The sequence below is a fragment of the Lonchura striata genome, chromosome 7 (assembly GCF_050655825.1).
Source record: "Lonchura striata isolate lonStrDom1 chromosome 7, ASM5065582v1, whole genome shotgun sequence".
Classification (NCBI taxonomy): Eukaryota; Metazoa; Chordata; class Aves; order Passeriformes; family Estrildidae; genus Lonchura; species Lonchura striata.
Window position 1 is genome coordinate 31,366,271 of NC_140709.1, and position 19,243 is coordinate 31,385,513.

The following is a 19,243-nucleotide window of genomic DNA, read 5'->3' on the forward strand; positions in this document are numbered from 1 at the left end:
AGGGATATGACTTAGGGGTAGTCCAGCTTGGAGCAAAAAAGGCCAGCAAACTCAAGTCAAGAAAATTCTTTAAAAACTGTGATGTACGGGAAAAGGGCTTAAAATGGAACACTTTGCCAGTGCACAAATGGCAGTGATGCTAATACAGTAGTATATCATGCTGAAGGCCTGTTTTCCTTTTAATCCCAGGTGCACTTCCCATAGCTGATAAATAAAACCAAGGATAACATTTGGCATGTAATAAACAAGGGCAGGAGGAAATGGCAGTGAGAGAAAATTCATCACTGGAAAACAATTTCTCATCATCTATTCCCTGGCTGTGACTGGGTCACACAGGTTCTTTTGATAGCATTCCTTCCTCATGTGTGTTGCAATGTTCTTCAGCCTTCACATGCAAGAATCCTGTTCTCAGAGGCTGGAAAAAATTAGGAGTGAATTAAAGAATGACACATTTCCAAACTTTATCTATTGTGCTTAAATTTGGCACACTCTGTATTTCCAGTTTTGGCTTTTTACACATGTGAGAAGATTATTTTTTTTTTGGTAGGAGAAACTGTCAGATCCTTTTACTGCAGCAGGAGGTGTCTGTGAGTAATCCAAAGGCACCATCCTCAAGTTATTACAGCTCCTTTACTTCATTCCACACACTATTGACACTTACACCAAACAATGGCATCAAATCACTGTCTTCTGTTCCCCTGCTACTACTGATCAACTCTGCAGAGCCTCCTGCAGCACAGCTGGATACTGCCTCAAAGTTTAAGGATAACTAGCAGGAGAAAACCCATCCAATATGCATAGTATTGACTAATGTGATCTAGCTTGACCCTACACATGGCCTGAATTGCTGCTGACTCGTGCAGGAAGTGACTGAGCTATACAACCACAGATGCTCAATAACAGCCTTGTCAGCTCTTGCAACCCTCTGTTGTTACTCTCCTATTATTTTAGATTCCATTTAGTTTGTTACCCCCAAGAATTATGAACTGGCAGCTCTGAACTGACTGGTCAGTTTTAAAATGCAGCACATCTTTAGTTCTGCAAGAATTTTTATTGCTGAACCAATATTCAGTAAAAGTGTGCTCAAGAACCATTCTGTATCAAGACAGGACAAACCGACCTAATTATATAATTATAAAAACTAACACTTCCTTTAGAAAGGATATTCAAATATGAAAAACCTCTGCTATTCACTGAAGACACATCCCACTACTGAACGTAGAAAATTCATATTCCTGACTGGATTGTTTCCAGTAAAAAAAAATAAATTAATTTACCTTCACTGAAGAAAGCCATCTAAAAAGAATTAATATTCATTATTTTATACATTAAATTTTGAGCTTCAGAAGTAAACAATAACAGAGTGGATAGATTTTTCAGCTTTAAAAGTTCATAATTAGACAGACTTAGCACTGTGCCACAGCAACTTGATTTAACTCAAATATAATTTCTTCATGAAAATTGTAAAGTCAAAGTAGGCCCTTAAACGTACTAAAACACTGCTTTGCATAAGTCCTAGATATTTTCAAATATCTTAACGTAGCAAGTTTGATAGCATTCGCTGCTTTTTTCCTTTTTGTTTCCTTGAATCAGATGCCAATGCAGTGATTCAATTTACCTTAAACATAAAACTGAAAAATTGCAACAACTCCTACATTCTTTGCAGAGATGTGAAATGCAGTGTTAGAAAATTCAGAATACAGAGGCCAGTTTGCTTCACTTTCCCCTTAGCCTCTGCTGATGCTAGCCAGCAGCCCCAGCCATCTGCAGGAACTTCACTGCACTGCTGTAGGAGAAAACCTTTAATTGTCACTACTTGTGTAAAGCCACTGCTCTACCCAAGCTGAGGTTAAAGATCATCCTCTTCAGCACTCCCAAATGGAAAAGAGAGATTTCCACATCCACTGGCCCCTCAAAAACCACAGCTCTCCAGTAAAATGCTACAATTAAAGGCACAGCAAGATGAAGAGCCCAAGTTGCATCACAGGAATTTGAACACCCAGCATAAACCTTCCAAAGCTGCTGTACTGGTTTGATGATTTGGCCCTGCTGAATTAACACCCTGGTTTTCATAACCCCACTGTTCCTTTGAATGCAGCTCTGTATTAACATCCTGAAACCATCTTTTTTTTACAAAATACAGCAAGCTGAAGCTTGAACTCTGTTGAGCTCCATCTGTCTTACTGACTTTTTTTTCTGATACAAATAAAAGGGCTATCTCCACAAAAAGAATGGGAACTGAACTGAGACAAAAAGCCCACATGAAGAACCAAGATCTGCTGTCAAGTATTTGATAACAAAAGATATTTTAATTCAGAAAACTGACAGAACCACTCTGCTTTACCAATAAGGTGAAGGTCTCTAGAACAGGAGCATTTTGATGCACTCTGAACTTTTGGGGAGCACCTCTGAGCCAGGGGAGCAAACAGGCCATGGCACCACTGAGAGCAGCTGCTCCTTCCAAGAGATGTTTCCCACATGAGTTCATTGTTAGGCAGGGCTCTGAGCACGGGCTTCAGATTCTTCCTTTCACAACAACACCTACAAGACCAGTCAGGAGTTTCCACGTGCCAGTTCAAGGTGGGATTGTGCAACTCTGAGTATTCAGCTTGTAGCAACTGAAGCTGACACAAAATCCTTACATCCTTCCTCTGCTCAATGTAAATAAATTCTACAAGTTCTGGAAGAAATTATGATGGATTTATATAGATCTATATAGTATGCATATGTTAATAAATACAAATCAAAAACTATTGAAGTTATTCATTTGTACCAGAAAACACTAACAATATCTCATAAAAGCAGCGATGAAATTCCACAGACATTTCCCATTTTGTGGTTAAAGTTTATTTTGATCTAATTTCTACCTCCCTTGTCCTTGTCTAACAAAATACTGAACTTGTACTATCACACTTTTTCCATGGCAACATGCAATGACATTATAAATGCAGAAACAGGAATTCCCTGTGGGACAAAAAATAGAAGTCACAGTTAGGAAAAAAGTCCTCATTCCAACACAAATAGCCTCAGTAATAGGAACAAATAACTATTGTCCCTGACTCTCAGTTTATTAAAGACCTTTTCCAGTTTAATGTGAAATAAGAAATGGCCTATTTTAAGGACACTGCATTGCTTTTGAATCAGGACTTTTAATACTGCGAGGCTTTCTGCACCATAATTAGAATAAATGACTCCTGATTTAATTCCTGATTCAGGGAATCGATGTGCTGTCTAACAGAGGACAAGCAGCACACCAGAAAAGAGCTCTTCTGAAGAAAGAGCCATGAATGTGTGCAGCTAATGCTTTAGCAGCTTGGAAATATAATTTTTGGTAAGCTTCTCAAGGAACCCAAAATTTTGGACAGAGTCTGAATTTCTTTTTTTTTTTTCTTTGCTATCATTACCAGAGAAAATAATCTTTAAAATCTAGTACCATAACTTTGTGTGTAGTAAATAATTTATACTTACATTCTGTGGGCAAGTAATGACCACCACAGGGCAGATACAGGTGCTGAGGTGTATTAAAGGACAGGGACATGAAGTATGAAACTTGGTTGTTTTTTTCATTGGTTGGTTGTTTGTTTTTTCCCTAAACTGTAGATTTCCTATACTCAAAACCACTTAATTTGTAAAAAAAATGAATTATCTTAATGTTTTATTAGTAATATAACTACAGTGGGAAAATATGTTAAGTCCATATGCAAAGTGTAATTCACAATCACGTGGCTAATCTATATGAATATGCTAAATTAAATACTATATTCACAGAAATGAATATCAGCATTTTGATAAAAGTGGACAAGAGAATATCTGTGTTCAACTAAACAGGATATTTTTTTCTTTGTTCCTAGAAACTACTTCCTAAACTCAATTTACTTCTTTAAATGTGTTGGTAATTTTATTCAAATGACAAATATAGATGTCTTTCTCAGTTGCTGTACTCACTGAATACTCTCAGAAATTTTCAGAGAGTTTTTGACTGGGATAGCCAAGTCAAAATTAAATCAGTTACTTGTGGAAGGAACTAATTCTGCAGAGAGAGAAGGTCCACGCAGCAGATAAATACACAGGGAACAAAGCAGAGCAGTAGCCATGCCCTTAAAACTGCAACATGACTGAAGTTCTGACAAAATATCTTTATCTTGGAATAAAACAGAAAGGACAGGGCAACCTGCACTGGTTCTGAGTGCTTTGATTATCTGGACTGAAAAGGGACAACAGCAACAAGACAGCACAGCTGGGAGGCAAACTGAAAAAGCAAACCACAGCAGCTCAACAGCATTTTCATCTACTATGGACTCATGGCTACAGCACAAGGTAAGCTGCTCAGGGAATTTTGGGAATTGCATTCAAAATTTTTATGGGAAAACACAAACTGTTGGAAATATTCCTTTCCAAGGCTGGGAATATACCCTTAACATACCTCTGCCTCATTGTCTGTGAATGTGCTGCTGCACACAACACAAGCCCTGCTTTAAATCCCTCTTCAACTCCAGCACAGGTTCTAGAAGCAAGTACAACTCAGGCAATGGGCCTCAACAAGAAAAGCACTTCTTACATTGGTTTAGCTGTACTGGATCTTTCACTTTTCCTCCAGGAAACTGGAAGTGTCTTCTTTGTGATGATTTCTGTTTTATGAGTCTGTCTATGTTTTTTCCTGTTAATCTGTTTTTCACAAGAAACTCTCTTATTTACACATAATCTCTCATAAAAGACAGCCACAAAACAGATATATCACCATAATTCAACACCTGGCCTTCAGGCACTTGGAGAATATCCATAACAAATTTTGTTTTTCAAAATCTGGCTAGAATGAGAGTATTTTAAAAATTATTTGAAGCAGAAATAACTGTCTCTTTATGTTATCATTTAACAAATGTGAAGAGCACTACTAAAACACAGGAAATATTCTTCCCTCTGAACAGCACAAAATAGAAAGCTGAATTTTCTGATTAGACTGATTATTTTAGCAAAATGGAAAAATATTTCAACCTGTCAACATCAGATATGAAATGAAACCACTGTTATCATGACCTTAGATCCACCAGCAGATAAGATGAGCATCTTGGATGAACTTTTTAAGAGAACGTAACTGAGATGGAAAGTAATCTGCAAGTCATTTTACAATGGCAATTAATCCAACAAAAATATTGGCTTTCGCTTCTTAGTTCATAAAGAATATTACGTTTTCCAATAAAAGACCTCAGTCTGGCACTGAAGTGGTAAAATTAATCTAGACTAGATCATTATTGTGGTACATAGTAATTCATATCATTAGGTGAACATAGAATCAGAAAAGTCTGATTCTGTATTTAAAAATCCTTCATATAAGAATTTGGAGTCTTCCCTAAATAGCAACCTAATCCTTTTCACTAAGAGAGCAGCTATTGAGAAGACATTTAATCTTGAGCTCAAGGCATGAAAGCAGACTTCAAAATTTGGGGTCTGATATGAGAACAGAGATTTGGGGCAGATATGTGGAAAAGCTTCAGTATTACCTCAGTTCCTTATCTTTAAGCTGAGGATAATAAATTTCTTATCTGCATTATCATTTAATTATCCCACCTGAGAAGAAAGCTCATGAGAGAAGTCCAAGGTCTTCTGTTGCCTACTTATTCTGAGCTTTGATCTATGACTATTTACATCAGGGTAGCACCTACAGCCCCTCTCTCATTATTCTAGAGGCTACAAAAACATCAAAAAGATAGCCCTTGGCTTCAAAGAATTTATGATCTAATGAACTGTGATAAATTGCAGTAACCCCTTGGAAATGCACAGCACAGTTTCAGTTAGTACCTCTGAGTGTTACTGATGAAAATCAATATAAAACATCGACCCTATTCTTCCTCATACACATCAAACAGCAAACACTAACACAAATAAAAAGCTATAACCAGCACAAAATTAACAAAGTGTTCTGTCACACAGCACACAGAGTGATTCAGCAGATTTCAAAGATTAAAAAAAAACAAACCATGTGAAGGTCCCACCTTCCCACCTGCCTCTCTCCAAAACCCAAAATTTAACCCTCAAACCCATACCTAGTTTTAAAGATTTAAGATTAATCTTAACATTAAGCATGCACATGCAATTCTGGGGCATGCTTTTTCATTTTTTGAATGCATTTGCCTGTCAGAGTTTCAGGTCCTCAATGCCTCATAACGTGCAAGTTGGGATATGGCCTCTAAATTGTGACTTAAGAAGACCTATAAATTCCTGATTTGAATGGATTTTTCCACAATAAGCCTGTATTCATGAGTAAACAAGACTTCCCTCCCACTTAATCTTTTAGCTCTAATTAAGATGATTTGTTGAGTAACTTACCTGTACTCCCAGTTTCTCCCTACTCAGAAGCATTGGCAGCTACATCAATAGTACAAAGATAGGGTTTAAGGACCTTTCTAGTTCATGCTTCAAGTTATCTTTCCTTCAGTCTTTTGCTTCCACACATTTCAAAGATTTAATGGACATTCTTGTTTCTACATTTCCTTATTGTCAGTAATACTAGAGCAACACATTGAAAAACAATTGTAAAACAATAACACCTGCCCTGTTTTGATTTTCCTTAAAGATTCAGAATGAAGAGAATATTCATTATGAAAATACTGGGAAAAAAAATTGAAGGTTTAGACCAATGTAACTCATCATTCCCTTTTAGTGGACATAATAATTCCTAGCAAAAATACAAAACATTTCAACAGAGCTTTACAAATAACTTAATGTAAATATTTCTCCTCTGCTATGTTCCAAACCAGAAATTATTAGTTCCTCTATTAAGTTACACCTAATATTCTCATAGTCAAAGTTCAAAATGCTTTTTAAAAGAGGCCAAGATTGGTTTTACCCTTTCTGAGCCAGAGTAATCTGAAGGAGGCATTTCTGAGAGAAATATTTATTGCAGTCCAGGATCTGCAGCTGACTAGTGCACATTACTATTTTATTAAAGTTAATAAAGTCAGAGACTGCAGCTGGTGGTTTGCATGATGGTTTATTGAGGATGAATCCTCATGGAGATCAACATATGTGAAACTTTTCCTGAATGGTGAACAGCCTGGCTTTGGATATACTCCTGTAGTCTTGGTTCTGTTTTTTAAATTGAATCTCCTTGTAGAATTTTCTGTTAAAAATCTTGTGCCATTCTCTTATTTTCTACAAACTAGCCCTGTGTCTAGTTTACAGAAAGGCTGAAATTAAATATGGGAGATAAGAAAGAGTAATTCATCTGCAGGGCTGATTTAATTTAAAGCAAACCAATCTATAAACAGCTGTGGGCCACCTAGCCCACAAGGACAATAATCCAGATGTTTGAACCCTACTAATTCCAGTGCCAGATATGCAACTCACTTGATACTTGAGAGTGCAGAGGCTGAAAGACCTTCTTCCAGAAACCTCACATTCCACAGCTGACAGCTCTCAGGGAAAGAGCTGCAGAGGGAATCCCAGAGGAGATGCTAATGAGGCTAATTGGCAGTTTCAGGCAGACTTAGGGAGAGGCAAGGGAATAAATATGAGCAACAGAGAAGGAATGGAGAGGGATGTGGAGGGTTGAGTAAATCTTTATTGACCCTAAGGTCCTTGCACACTCTTTCTTGCTTTGTTAATTCTGACTGGACAGACTTCTGAGCTTTATTTCTTTGCCTTGAACAGGCAGATCACTCACTGCTCCTTAGTCACTGAGTGCCTGCTCTTATCCAGGGCTGAGGAACTCCTGACCCTGAGTATCACAGACTTCAGAAGACTAATACTCAAATATTAACTTAGTCTTTCTCTGAAGAATAGGAAAATGATAGTGTAAAAGCTGCTATGAGGCTTCTAATGATTTTGAGACTTGTCTCAACAAGATCCTTGCTCACCTCTCTTGAGACAATACCAGGGAAAGGCAGAGATGCAACTGCTCAAAACATACTTTTAGACTCTTAGTTAACATGGTATCTTTAGAAATACGTTTCAGATGCTGCTTCAATACTAAACCATAGAAACATTCAGGTTGAGAAGGGCCTCTAAGATCATTGCATGCAACTGTTAACCCAGCACTAATGGTTCACTACTAAACCATGTCCTAAGTGTTACAGCCACGTGTTTTTTCAACAGTTTCGGGCTGGTGATTCCACCACATCCCTGGGCAGCCTGTATAACCCTTTCAGTGAAGAAAGTTTCCCTAATATCCAACATAAACCTCCCCTGACACAACTTGAGGCAATTCCCCTTGTCCTGTCACTTGTTACCTTAGAGAAGACACCAACCCCCACGTGTATAAAACCTCTTTTCAGGTACATGTAGAGAGCAATAAGGTTTTTCTTCAACCTCATTGTGGGGAAAAAAGCTGGGGAGCATCTGGGGCTCCCTCAGCAGCTCCTAATAGGACTTGCGCTCTAAATGCAATATTATGAAGAAATGCTGTTGAGAGTTGCTACAGAGAAACCTCCATGTGCCTTTTCTATAAAAACAAATATATTCTACTTTCAGAACTTTTTGGATTAACACAAAGAACATGGCTGTTCTTCATTCCAACAAACAGCTCTTCTACACCAAGAGTCATAATTTGGAAGAATGATATCATCATAATCTCCATAAAGAATAATAAATTATACAACAAAAATAATCTAAAGAACGTACCTCAATAACCTAAAGAATGTTGGGTCTCAGGTGCTGTGCTGTTCACCAATGTGCTCTGTTAACCTCACCATCCACATAAATCTTCTATACCAGAGAAGTCAACACCACAGAATCCCCTGATGTGGATTTTCAAACTCAACCAGAACAATATACATACTTAAGAAACCCAATCTCGTAGTAAAAGGTTACAAAAAGCTTTGAGCCAGAAAGAAGTTTACCATAAATGTATAAATTATGTGCCACACAATCCAGAAGTCACATAAATTCCAGGGGTTTCACGTTCCAGCCCTTCTGCAACTAATTCAAAGACAAAATAGAACAAGATTCTTGAAGCAAAATAAAACACAAGGCTTAAAATTACACCTAGGCCAAATTCTTCCCCGAATCTAAGCAAGGTGAGAAACCTGGCAATAGTCACGCTCCAGGAACTTTGGAATCCTAGCTCCTAAAGCTGAGCACAACCTCTGCCACCAAGAGACCAGCTCTGCATGAGCAGCAGCATTCAGCAATTCCCTACGGGCACCCCAACAGGGAAACTCTTCAGCCCTGCAGGTAAATAAGGCCTTGCAGTTTCATTGTTTCCCTTAAGCTGCATTCACACTGGGAAGCTTAAACTAAGCCTGACTTCCATGGGAAAGGTTGTTAGACCAACTGCTATGCTAGTTGAAGCTTCTTAGTAAGATAGAAACACCACCTTTCCTCTTAAAGCCACGGGCCAGACTGCTTAATTCCCAAAAACATTCCTGCATCCCTGAACATCCAGCTACAGCTGGCAGGGATACAGAGAGGAAGGTGTGGGACAAGCAACATAGGAGGAATACAGATATATGTTCCAGGCATGCAGGGATGAATCTAGAAAAGCCAAACCTCATCTGGAGTTGAAAGTGGTGAGGAATATAACAGAGAAGATGATGGTCAGGAAAAATGGAGCTGCACTTGTTCAGCCTGGTGTACACACATCGATGTGTATGCATGGCTGAGAGTCACATGCTGCAAAAAATTACAACTAGAAATAAGGCAGAAGAAATCAGAATGGTAGGGAATATGTCCTGGAACTGGCTGCCAAGAGACTCTGAATCTCTGCCCTTAATGGCATTTAAAGCTCAATTGCATATGGCTCTGTTTTGTACCACCTGGCTTTGAAATAATTTCTTAGAAGGGAATCAACTGGATCATCTCCAGCAGTCCAACCAACCTATATTACACTAGATTCTTCCATTTCACTTTCCCAAAGCAAATCCTCATCCAAATGCAGGACAGCCAAGGGATAACTCCAGCATTCAAGGATATATAGGACATTCCCCCATCCTAAAATTGAGGCTGTTTCAAAGTCCAACAATAAATCTTTTGCAGTTTTGTATTTTCAATCCAGATTATAGTTAGAAATCATTATCAATGTGTGAAATAACTGATTTTAGAAATTTCTACAAAGAAAATTTGTCTAAAACTCTTAAACTGTTTAAAAATATTTTTTCTCTGATGGGAGAAATGGAAACTAGACTGCTCAAAGTCAGAGACAATGAGAAAGACTGTAATTAAGCAGCCAGGGTGCTAAATAAATGGATGTGATGGCAATTTACGTGAGAGAAAGAAACTGCTTGGATACAAAGGAAACTTAAAACTTGCTCAGGATAGGAAATAGTTTAGGGCTGTGGTACATTTCACATCAGCTTCAATGTAGACGAGGGGCTCTGTCTCCATCCTGTTTTATGAGATTTTATGACATTACTGAGAGAGGGACTCCAATGACTCCTCAGATCCTATGCTGAATGCCTTTAATTGGTATGAACGATTTGTGATTCCTGCCAAGAAGCTCCAGCTCCCACAACTTACTTGTGCTGCAAATGTTTTATAGCTGTAACTGAAGTGATGTCACACAGGATTCAGAAATCTCAAGGAAAGTGGAGCTTATGAAAAGCCCAAAGGATGACAAGCAGAACCTTAAAGAAGATGACAGCCATGGAGAACAGATCAAGAGCTACTGGTTTGTTCTTCAGTTGGAGTTTATAAAGTATTGACAAACATAACCAGTATTTTTTATCTCACTTCACCAATTAAATTTTTTTGGTTTCCAACTGGAACCTACCACAAATATTTCACTGAAACACATACACCCTATTGTTTCCTTTTCCTGAAAAAAGAAGGAATTGAAACATCATCCATTATGCTAAACTGCCTTGCATTACTGTACACAAATGGACTTTGTGTACAGTACACAGAAGAAGCACTGCTCATAAATTTGATTCTTTTCTTGAAGGAGACCCCCCCTTCTGGAGAGTAAGAGTAATCAAACCAAGTCTCTTGAGAGTATCTATTGCAGACTTTAAATATTTTATATTTCATTTCCATGTTTATTCATCTTTGGTATAGTGAGCCCCAATTTAATGACTATAATGTATCAGAAATAACTAAGAATTTCAAATTTGCATTGCCTTGTAAAATTACAATTTTTTGCTCTCCTATCTCATTTGGGTATTTTCACAAAACTAATTTTTCCTGTGCTTAAACACTAAATTAATTATGATCACATGCAAGCCATTTTGGTACTCTAATTAAAGTTAATTGGTATTAAGCTATTAATTCTAATTATAATAAATTTAAAGTAGGAAAACTCATTATTTCTCATAATTTCTCTTCTACTGCAGTAGTTTCTAATTTTCAACATTTTTGCACTCTGAAATATCTTGCTATATTTATACTTTTTAACAGTGTGCTTTGTAACTCTGCTGACTTGGGAAAGCTACATACAATTTGCCATTTGACATTTTTTCATTACTTTTAATGACATAGTCATGATCAATATGCTGAAATCTGACTGGATAGAAAAAGGGAATTTCTATAGCAATAGCAAAAAAAAAATGTCGTAGAAGTGCAGTTTATGCCACAAAAATGTGGCTTTAAAAACACTGTACACTAATGATAGAAAAATACAGATATTCAAAAGACAGAACTGCACCTAGAGCCCTGCTACCACAGTGACATAATTTGACCAAAATGCCTGCTCCACAAGATTTTTATTTGCCATTCAGTGATGATAAAAAATACATGGAATAAGAAATGGCATATAGTTGAGAATCTAAATAAACTGTTTATTGTCCTACAGTGAAGACTAAGAGTTTTAGGTACTGCCAAGGGTGTTTTATTACAGACTCACAGAATCATTTGGGTCGGAAAAGACCTTCCAGATCATAAAGTGTGACCATTACTAAATTCCTTTTTTCCATTGCTCATTTAAATCTAAGCTTTCAAATTGAACTACTACATCAAGAATCAAATCTGCAGCTGACAATATAAAAAACTGAAAGTGAGTGTGAAGCAAGCATTATGCCAGTGGGCACTGGGGAGCTGTGACATCCCTTGGTGAAACACCCTGCCAAGGGTTTAAGGTGCCACCACTTGCCATGGCAAAGAGCAGCACTTCTGCCTTGTAGAAGGTCAGAGCCACTGAGCCCTGCCTTGCCAGCAGCCAACACAAACTCCAGGCTGGCAAAGCACAACCTCTCGTCTGCAAAATGGAAAGCTGGGCATGTGGAAGTTTGATATAAGCCAAAAAATAAGCAAGTGACTCCCACAGGGGATTACAGACACAATTACTACAAAGAGACACAGTAAACATTGTTTGTTGGTGGCAGAAAGGCACCACTCAGATAATGACAGCCACCAGCCCTTTTTTAAAGGTTGTAGTCTTATTCCATTACAACATCACACTTTGATCATTTTTGCTTTGCAGAAAGGAAGCTGGCCTCAAATCAAAAGAATTGCCTTAAGGGCAAAAGAGAGCTCTTTCTTTACAGTATAGAAAATAACAGAAATATCCCTTTTTAATTTAGGACCATTACAGAAAAAATTAACAGAGAGAAGTTTAGGGTTGCCTTAGAATTTTATATCTGGGTGATTATAAAACTGTCATGCCACCACATCAAAATGAGTCTGTGTTTGGTACTGCAGTATAAAAATTCTAAATTATCTTTCTGGGGGAAGAAAAAGTGTGACCAATATGCTTTGTAGTGACACAGTTAAAAAAAAATATAGGACCACAAACTGATGTCAAAATTCTGGCTTCACTAAACCAAGATCACATATCCAGAGCACGCTGAAGAGTGAGGAATCTTATTATGCCTTCTGGTAGACCAAGACATCAGTAAGATAAGAAGGGGGAAAAAAAAGGGCTCAAGAAAAAACACTAAACACAAAAAAATGACAGTAACAGAACAAAAGCAAACGAAACAAAATTGATGAGGGAAAATAAACACTCCTGTCCCCATCCCCTCCACCCCCCATAAATAAAAAACCCCAAAGCTCAAATTGTCATTGGTTTACACCATGTAAAACCATGCCAAAATCTGCTCATTTCACAACAGTGAAGTAGGAGTGGATATGTTAGAAAAGAGAGAGAAATTCAAGATACTTTTATACTTCAGGGCTTCCTTAGGAGACTCATGGTTCCCAGATTTTACTTGCAGAAGAAACAACTGAGCTCATGTTGTCTTGCAAAGAGGATTATGGCCATAAATCATCCTCAGGGTGCATGTTCTAAGAGATAACACAACACTACTAATTCTCTGTTAGAAAGGTCCTCTCCAATTGGTAGAGAAAAAAGGCCAGTTGTCAATATTGCAGGGTTCTTTTACTTTCCAGTTAACTTTGCAAGGATTTTTTTTTAATAACAATCAACTCATTAACTGTGTTTTATGAATGTCCTGTCTTAGGAATAAACAAAACCTCATCTTCCCCACTAAGCTCTCCCTGTGTTCTGATCATCTCTGATTAGTGCCAGAGAAATTATTTTTGTGTCTTATGAAGAACAGAAACCACTTTTCCATCCATGGTAATCTGCATCCAAAAAACTGTGGAGTAGAATACGGCTCAGTTGCTCATGGACAAATAACATCTCTGGTATTACTTGTCCTCAAACTGATTTGATTTTCTGAATGTGTCATTCTTCACTCACATGATTACATTTTGAAATAAATCAGATCAAGTGTTGTCTTTTCTTCCCAACAAACACGGAAGATACATGAACTTAATGTTAGAGAATTGGAACAATTTGGGTAAAAATCAATGAGTCTTGTTCAATTCTTGCATTATGAAGGTTTTCTGAATCTTTTAATCATAATTTCATGACATAGTTACAAGTTATCAAATCAATGAGACATTTCACTTAAAACCCAAAATGCTGCAAACCTCAAATACGGTACTGATAGACACATACTTTCCTCTTAATAAGAATGCTATTTGAGAACTGAGGTGGAAATATAATCTGGATTTATTATTGTTATGCCTGCATATGCCAGCTGAGTTCATAAAAGCTGTGTGAATTTATTCCAGGTGTCAATAAATAAACAGGGTAGGGAATCCCATACTTTTTACACTCCAGTTGCAGAGCAGAGCAATTTTTTGTTTGCTTTGAATCAAACGACTGATAGTTTTAAGTAAGATTTTTCTACTGTGATTGAGATGAAAAAATGGGTTAACTTTCTTTAAAAATAAATAAATAAAACAAAACCAAAAGCCAAGATATGTGGTATTAAAATTTCAGTTTCCTAATTTCAGTGTTCTGGCAGACCTTGGAGGTCACCACAAAGGTGGAGGAGGCCCTGGAATAAACAACAAACAGGAGCAGAACTGGAGAGGACACTTAGGCACATATCAGCCTAAATAAGTGGAAAGACATTTTGGACCAAGGGTCTTCCAAACCAGGCTGAGAGCAACTTCCTTTAGAATGGAATTCTTCATTCTTTTCTTCTGCTCTAGAAGCTGCTGATTCTGCTGTTTCTACAGTTACCACCATCTTAGCACCATCCTCTTTATTGTAATTCTTTTTCTGCACAGCTGCACTAACACCTACTCGCCAGATATCTGCTCTTGGGCAAGACAATGAAACATGGAAGATGAGAGAGGTTTCTTTTTTCTCTCAAAGGCCAGGAATTACAGACATTGTTCAGGGCTTTGAAAAAAACTCACGGCTTCAGCTTGCTCTTAAAGCAGCTGGCACAGTCACCACAGCAAGTAATCCTCCCTCTCAAGAAGTGCAATGTAAAGCCAAGGTGTCTGGCAAGGCTATTCAGTTAAATGGTAATACAGCCTTTGGACAAGAATCCAGTTGGAAAACACACAGAACAAAACCACATTCAAAACCTGGCGACTGTGAGAATGAAACTCCGCTTCCCACTACAATCTCTTGTTCACTCTGTGGCAATGCTAAGCAAAAGAAAATTGCAAATAAAAAAGCAGGGAACACTCACGTAGAAACCTGAGTCCTGGCCCATGAAGAAAATATTTACATATATATATATATATATAGATAGATAAAAAATTTTGATACTAAGAATTTTCACATTGATTTTTTATTAAGATTATCTTAAGAAAGGTTTTTATATTAAGAAATAGCAATCATAAGAGAACATCATCCAGAACAGTCCACAATAGAATTTTATTGAATTATACTCTCAGTTTGAGCAAATAATTGCAGATTACTCAGTTTACTGAGTTATGCTGATGGCTGCATATTCTTTCCTCCTTTTAGCAAACTATCTTCTAAGCTGGTATTTAGGTAAGTATTTAGGAGCCTTTAGGTTCTAAGGTATTTAAGTAAGATGCATTTCCTGTTAAGGGATGTCATCAGATAAATTGAACCATTACTTATATAAACTTATCTCACTGTAACTGGGATAAGAAAATAAAAGTAATTTTGCAAAAATGCCATTCTTGTTCTGCCACATTTCCTGAGTATTTGACATTTCAGTATATCCAGCAGAAAGGGTTGCCTTTGATATTGTTCAAAATAAGTTTGTTCCATTAGTTTTAATAATACTCTAAGCATGCAGCCTGATGTTAAATTCCTTTGCACTCAAAACTTCCATCCATTTACAAAAACATCAACAAGTAGAGAAAGAATATTAGCATTTTTCCTAGTAAACCATAGCTCACAACAAGAATAAAAACAGAACATTTTCACCTGCAAAACAGACATTTACTAAGTTTGTCTTCATTATTTCATCTGGCAAATCTATGTTTCTGCAATTTTCAAGTTAAAAACAAGATAGAATGTGCTGCATTGTAAAGGTATGAGGAGAAAATAACTTCATATTTTCTTACCTTTGCATTATAGGGAATATAATGCTTTGATAAGGCTTCAGGAGTGTGCATCCATGTTTTGTCTACAGAAAAGCAAAATAAAAGAAGCACTGAATATAATATTCAATTGTTATTTTAAGTATAATAGTATCTCTATGGAAAAGTTCAACAATCATCCTCTTTACTTGAAAAATTAGCTGTCTGAAGTAGTTAGAGGGGCTGGAGGGAAAGATCTCACACCTTCCCAAACACTGAGGAGAAAGAATCTGCTTCTTAGCGTTGGGCACACTTCCTATTGTAAACTTGCTTTTCCATAAGAACTGCAACTTCTCCCCCAAATGTATTAATTGGTGTGAGGCTGTTTGCTGGTTCTGCCTCAGATCAGGATTTCCTGCATCCTGCTGTTTAAAGCATTGACTGCATCTTATGCATCTAATGATGCTTTTTTGATTAATTATGTGCTTTTTCTGAAGAATTATCAAGACATTACAGGGGCAAACAAAAAATTATTCAAGCTGTAACTGACAGAACAAAGTCCTAATCCTTATAAAAGAAAAAGGATGAGCATCAAATTCTTAAGTTTTAGATCTGATTTATAAGTTCAGATCATCTGTAATTTTTCCATACAGATGCTAAACAAATTTGCATATTCCCCCATTAACTTTCCCATTACAAGACTGTTTTATTCTCTTTTCCTGCTGCATAGACAAAACTCTGTAATTTGTCAAATACATCTTCTCTTCATATTTTAATGGCCTTTTGAATGTTCTACACAATTTAAGATGGAATTCCATATGTTAAGCAAAAACTTCTTTTTATTACAATCCTAGAAACAAATTTTCAAGGTTTTCTCATTTGAGATGATTTAATAAAACAAAAATGCTCAAAAATGCTAATTTGCATTACCATACATTTGGAAGAATCTGTAACTCTAATTAATGTTTTATACGACATATATTTAACATCTAGTAGTATTTTCTAACTTGAGACTATGCTGGCTTAAATGAGCATCAATTAAAGTCAGAAATCCGAAACTTTATTGAGTTAAGTAACAGAATAACAGCTTAAAGCAAAATTCTACCCTTGGATATTCACAATTACATTTGCCTTTTTGGGGAATTGCAGTCACAGTAATTACTAATTTTTTTGTTAGTTACACTTAAGGACAAAAAAATTCTGTTCACCTCAAACTGTTGAAGAGCAAAAGCTCTGACACTGATTGACATTAACACAATAATTAAATATTTTACAGCATGCAAAAGCAAGAAAACCATCAAGCAAGATATTCACCAGTCAGTACAGTAACAGGATCAGAACTACAAAGCTGGGAGAATTCTTTTTTCCCTTAGCAAATTTTATTCTAGATGGCAGCAATGTTCAGCTCCATTACTGAAGAGTGATATTATCACTTCTTAATTAAGGAAGAATGATTTGTCCATTCAGCAGCACCCAGGAGGAAGATTAAAGTGGCTCTTCCTTTTAACCATGGTTCATGACTGGACTGCCAGAACCAAGAAATCATTTACAGAATATTTTAACTCCTGAAACCTGATCTCTAACATAATATCAAAGGCTGATGTTATCTGAAAGTGCAAAATAACCATCCTAGTGAATTTGTGAGTTAGGCCAGGTAGAATAAAGCCTGTCAGGGCAGGAGATGAGCTGAAGCCCAGCCAAGCAGCTGGGCACCGGGCTCGCTGGCAAGGCCAGGCAGGGGGCAGGTGGCACTCAGGACAGGACTGCTCACTGCCCCAGCCTGCCCCGTGAACACTTGCACAGGGCCAATTTCAGCTCCTGCAGGTGCAGTCACATTGCTAATACCAAAGGTTAATTTACCTAGTTTCTTCACAATATTGTTTAATAGCTTCAGTACGGATACAGTCATATTTATACACTGAAGGAAAACCTAGTAAAAATAGAGCACTGGACTTCTTAAGGAAATTGCAATAGTTCTCCACTCATTTTATGCCCAGTACCACCACAAACAAGGGACAGAGCTGTAGCTTCTAAAGCAAATTTTACAAGAAGACAAGTGGCTAGACATGTACCATCATAACAAACTATTCCTTGCTAATATTTCTTCCTCACTTCTACCTATCAGGGCAAATTCAAATTTGAAAAAAACATGCTATTTAGATTGGGAGTTAAGTGTGAAATGTTGGTCTTAATTCAGCATGAGGCAATCTTTCCGATTTTATTATTATGTAGAAAGCTTTACTTAAAATGTTTCTGTGAAATCATCAAGTTGCCTACCAAAGTAATGTGACAGATTCCAGCAAGGAATAACACTGCTAGGCAAGTGCTGCTGTAACTGTTGGTACCCCAAACTGGGAGGAAGATCAGGAAATATGGTACTCTCAGATCAAAATTAAATCAGTAACTTAACAAGGTACCAAAAGACACCTGGTTCCAGGAGACTTGTGCCTGGTTAAAATAGTCCAATACTCAGATGTAGATCCACAGACATTGTGACTTGGCTACTGAAGATTTCCTCTGACAATGGAAGTCTATTTCTTAGAGGCAAGCAATCATTACTTGATTGGTAATATTCCTGATGTTACTTGAGTGGTGATATTTTGGAAAGAGAGCTCTTAATGCTAAACTAAATCAATACAAGGGAAAACTCAAGCTGATAGCAAAGACCTGCTAAAAATCATGCAAGCTATTATGGGGTAGTTTTTTTACCAGCATTGCCTTCTGAAGTGTAAGGTCTGATTATCGACTTACACTGCCCTCAGGAGCTGTTTGAAATACTGCTTAGAATTAGTTTGATTTCATAGCAGTTGAGAAAGACCACATTCAGACATTTTGCATGCAATAAAACAGAAATAACATGACAAAAGAAAACCAATAAAATAAGTATTGGTCTAATATCTGATGGAGATATGGCTTTTGGTTTGCATGATCCCTCACCTGATTTAATTTTTTAAGAGTTTTCACAGCTTAAAACTTAATTATTCATTCTGAAGCAACAAGCAAAACATGAAACCCTACAATGAAAATCACAGTTCATATTATTATTTTATTAGTTACACAGAAAAGAGTTCTAGACACTTCCCAGATAAATAAAACAGTAGATCTTAAAGAAAGGACTGAAAGCCCAGATAAAACCAAACCTGACAACCTGCCTTTAATGTTAACAGTAAGAGACAATGAAAGGACTCAAGTTGTTACACTGAGTGAAAACCACAGTTATTTTAGAACTTGAAGTTCTTAATCCAGGTTGCCTTAGAGTTTACATTAAAGTTTTAAAAGGCACTCAGTTGTTTTTTGAGAATTATGAGTTTGAGCCATTCAGAGTCCAATGAAACCTACACTTAGATTTCATTGGTAGGTAGGAGAAATTCTGAGTATGTGGTGGCTTAGCCAAACTCACTAGCACTGTGTGGAACAAGAGGTGGGAAAAGGGTCACCACTGTGATTTCAAGGGCATAGGGTAAACCACAGCCCTAATTAGCCAGGACTGGCAATCCTGTGTGGAGCCTCTCCACAACACCTCAGCATGTGCACAGCATGCTCAGTGCATGGCACAGGCAAAGAGAGCCCCTGG

At 37.2% G+C, this 19,243-nt stretch overlaps 1 protein-coding gene across 12 annotated transcripts in view; it reads right to left on the reverse strand.

Annotated features, from left to right (window-relative positions):
* GULP1 (GULP PTB domain containing engulfment adaptor 1) overlaps positions 1 to 19,243 on the reverse strand; it is a 144,775-nt gene that overhangs the window by 46,538 nt on the left and 78,994 nt on the right. For all 12 annotated transcript variants that reach the window (XM_021540935.3, XM_021540934.3, XM_021540932.3 and 9 more), the window contains one exon: positions 15,715 to 15,776. In XM_021540935.3, the coding sequence (XP_021396610.1) occupies positions 15,715 to 15,776 (62 nt within the window). The remainder of the gene's footprint in view (positions 1 to 15,714; positions 15,777 to 19,243) is intronic.